General features: G+C 50.0%; 1 protein-coding gene across 3 annotated transcripts in view; it reads right to left on the bottom strand.

Annotated features, from left to right (window-relative positions):
• Adtrp (androgen dependent TFPI regulating protein) overlaps window positions 1–4,073 on the bottom strand; it is a 104,575-nt gene that overhangs the window by 23,040 nt on the left and 77,462 nt on the right. For all 3 annotated transcript variants that reach the window (XM_004628437.2, XM_023712163.1, XM_023712162.1), the window contains exon 5: window positions 1,397–1,512. In XM_004628437.2, coding sequence (XP_004628494.2) covers window positions 1,397–1,512 — 116 coding nt within the window. The remainder of the gene's footprint in view (window positions 1–1,396; window positions 1,513–4,073) is intronic.

Here is a 4,073-nt window from a genome sequence, read left to right as displayed (position 1 = left end):
TGGACAGCTTGGGTGGGACAAGAGGAGAAACACTGACTGGCTTCTGAGCAGGAGACCTCAGTACAGCCCTTTCAGAGCAAAGGTGCAGTGCTAGAGGAAAAGGCTACAGAACACAAAGGGAGGCTTCTGGTGGGGCACTAGTGGGAGTTCAGGCACCTTCCCTGACCACAGATCATAAGGCAACATTTCTGGGAATGAGAACTACAGGTGGTTGAACAATGAAATCCAGGCCAGATACTTGGGTGTCTCCCATGCCCCAGTAAGACTCAGCTGTGGCCTTTTGGTGATGGTACAAACAACACTCTGTTTGCTAATGCCAGTGTGGATGCAAACCACCTCATACAGATGTGGCAACAGGAATGACCCAAGCTAGCACCTCCCCCTGTCACATGCCTTTCTAGGCAGGGTATGTGTTAGATGTCTCAGATCATTCAGCCATTCCAACATTTGGATTGTGAATGAAACCAAAGATAAATTTTTCTTGGGAAACAAACAGGTATGGCTTTGTAAGATTCTTTATGAGGGAGAGAAAGGAAGTTGTGACTTGTGTGCAACGCCTGTGTGTGTGTGTGTGTGTGTGTGTGTGTCCTTTGTTTTGTTTTCAAGTATTTGGTACAGGGTCTCACTACACAGCTTGGACTTACAGTGATCTTCCTGTTCTCAGTCTCCCCAGCACTGGGATCACTGGCAGGTAACACCATCCCCGGTCTCAGTGGCTGGCTCAGCATGCCCAGGGGCAGGGCTGGCATGGCCTGTTGTGCCAGGGATGGAACTCTCTGATCCCTACACTTGCCTATGCAGGTGCTTAGTCCACTGAACTATATATATTGCACATGATCTCACTATGCAGCAAGGACTCATAATGATCAACCTGTCTCAGCCTCCCCAGCACTGGGATTATAGTCGTGCATGGCATGCAGTAGCAGGGATCGAACCCAGGTCCTTGAGCTTGCTAGGCAGGCAATTAGACCACTGAGCCAGCTCCCAAGCCCATGTTTTGCTTTGCACGGGAGCCTCCATATACTTCTAAGTCAAGGAATAAATAAGCTGGGGGATGGGAATGGCGCATGTCTGTAATTCTAGCACTATATGAGGGTGAGAAAAGAGGATCACAAGTTCTAGTCCAGCCTGGGAAGCTTAGTGATTTAGTGAGACCACATCTCAAAATAAAAAATAAAAAGGGTTAGGATATAGCTCAGTGCAAAGGCTTTGATTTTAATCCCCAGTATGAAAAAAAATATCAAACCAATGAGAATCCTTACCTGGAAACTTAAAGATGATCAAATCCCCATTAAATCAGCATAAATGGACTCTGATAGGGTGATATGATTTTATGGAATATGCTTCAAGGCTGTGAGTGGCAAGCTTAAGTGGACAACCTCTATGGAATTCCTACCTGCTGATATAACCGAGGCTACCTACAGCCAACAGGGCAAATCCTGTCTTCTTCGATGGATAACGATGAGGTCTGAGGAAGATTTCAATCAGCGAGAATAAGAAGATGAAGGAATGCTGTAGGAGAAAAGATAGAAAATTGTAAGGAGAGGGTGCCGAGTGTCAACTGTACCTATAATTCTCTCTCTTGTCTGCATCTATCTACTTACACACAGACAGATAAGCACCGTAAGACTTGTTTTGCACCACGTGCCTTGGAAAACCATGGAACTATGGCTTCCCTCTCTGGGCTGTCCTCCTGGCTGGCTGCCAACACTCCGAAGTGCTCTAGTGCTCTCACTGGTGCTGCTTACTGTACCTCGTGTCCCTGTCTACACATATACACATATGCACACACACATTCACTCACACACATTCTTCAGTATGCACACACAGAAGCACGCATGGGCATACTCTCAAAATCACACTCATGGCTGGCAAGATAGCTCAGCGGACTAAGCCCCTGCTTAGGAAAGCACAGGGACTGGGGTTTGATCCCCAGCACCACATGCTGCCCTGACCATGCCCCCAGGTGCTCTGAGCTGACGACTGGGTCTGGGCATTGCAGCACATGCCTGTAATCCCAGCGCTGGAGAGGCTGAAGGCAGGAAGATCACTACAAGTCGAAGTTGCATAGTGAGACCCTGTATCCAATGTATAAATGAAAACACACACACACACACACACACACACACACTCCTCCATCTATTGTGTCTGTCTGTCTCCCTCCCACCCAATGCACACACATACACATGCACATACAGGAACAGACTCCTCCTCCTTCTCCACAGGAACAAGGCAGGGTCTCTGCCTCCTCTGTACTGTGTGCTGCTGCCACTCCCAGCCTCTTGTCCACGTCTGTGCAGACCTTGTGCTCTCTCCCTCCCTTGGCATCCTCCACATTCTTTGCAGCCAGTGCAATCTTCCACGGTGCTGTGTCTGAGTTTTCCTCTTGCTAATTTCTCTCTCAGTTCTCCTGCCATTATGCCCCATGTCATATAGTCTAGCGCTTACAGCATATGTTCATAAACTGGGGTGGGGTGCAGAGAACGCACCCTACTGTCTCCACACTCCCCATCGTGCACAGTGCTGCAGGACTGTGCCAGGCTGTGCTGAGGGTGGTAGGTGTGCGGGGTTTGCCTAAGTCTCCCCATATTTCCTTCCATGCTTCCCTCCCCTCCAGCACCACCCCCTCCTCATAACCATCTGCTTTCTCACATCATCCAAACTGTTAAGGCAAGATTTTTGACTCAAGCAAGGAAATTCACCTTTAGGAACCGAGGTGTTATGGATTCCTGGCTGCTGGGGCTCATGTACTTCTTGGTTACCTGGGCAGGTCATGGGGTCTATAAGGCATGTCCCTCTACTTACTGAAAGCATTCATGAAGCCCTCTCACCCCTGTCCTTCCTGGTATGTCCTACTGTGTCCTATTTTCCACCATCACAGCTGTCTTTCCTCCTTCATCGGCCCAATTTCACAGAGCTTTGCAACTTCTTGCACCCAGAACCTCTATTTTCAAGGCCCATTCCAGTCCTGATCCTGAGCCCCTGGGTGACTTCCATCCCTCAGATCCAGCATTCCCCAGGGCATGGGGATGTCACTGTGCTCCTAAGCAAGGCTGAGGCACTGGGACTTCTGTTGTGGGCCCAGGTGTCCCTCGCTGTCCATCCGTGGGTGTTGGTTATAACAACATATCCCCAGGAGACAGGGGCTTGCTCCAACCTCAGCTAGGACTCAACCGGGGGATCAAGACAACTCTCAGATGACAAGAAATATGACAAGTTTTAGTGGAGTGGGTGGGCTAAGAAAGACCAAGTGTTAAGGATAAAGATAGGGGTATCACTGCATGAGCAAGGCCTTCTGGGGTGTCCAGGCAAGGCCTCAGCTGGGTGGCACAAGACATGTCCCATGGGTCTTGAGGACCTCACATTTTAGGAACACAGTCCACAGACACAGCATTGACAACAAGTCTTCACTTTTCCATGTCTTGTCTGGTACTGGTCCTGAACAGCCTGGCTGACCAGATAGACAAATGGAAGAGCTTCCAGGCCCACCCTCACAGCCTGCACTGCTCTTTGGTCTGGTTTTAGCCTGCAGTTTCTGTGTCTCCTCCAACAAGAGTGTGATGTTAAAGGATGCAGACTTCCTGGTAGTGGGCCAGACTCAGGATGTCACCTGATGAGGGCAATGAACAGGAAGGACTTCCTATGGATGCTCTTGAGAGCCCATGGAAGGGCATGTAAGGGGCCTCCAAGGAGACTAGACTGTGGCTGTTACCATGACCAGGGTGACCATCACTCTTCATGTCAGTGGTGAGCCTAGGGTGGCTGAGTGCAAGGATCTGGGATACTTTCAGCTCCAGGTCATAGGTATCCCTGGCTTCCATGTACCCTGGCTTGGGTTGGTAGGGATGCAGCATGAATAGCTCAGATGGTGGGAGCAGAACCCTCTTGGGCTGTCCTGGGGTTCCCCTTCCCTTCCCACAGGGGCTGCCAAGTCTCAAAGGTATGGTGGCTCCAGGATCCTGACAATACTGATGACCGCTCAATCCTCAGTACTGCACACCATGCCAGCCCTGCCCCGAGCTGGCCACCAAAATCAGGCATGATGGCACACATCTATAATCCCAGCACTGGGG

This window comes from Octodon degus, unplaced genomic scaffold (assembly GCF_000260255.1).
Source record: "Octodon degus isolate 3935 unplaced genomic scaffold, OctDeg1.0 scaffold00023, whole genome shotgun sequence".
Lineage (NCBI taxonomy): Eukaryota > Metazoa > Chordata > Mammalia > Rodentia > Octodontidae > Octodon > Octodon degus.
This window is presented reverse-complemented; position numbering and strand designations above follow the sequence as displayed.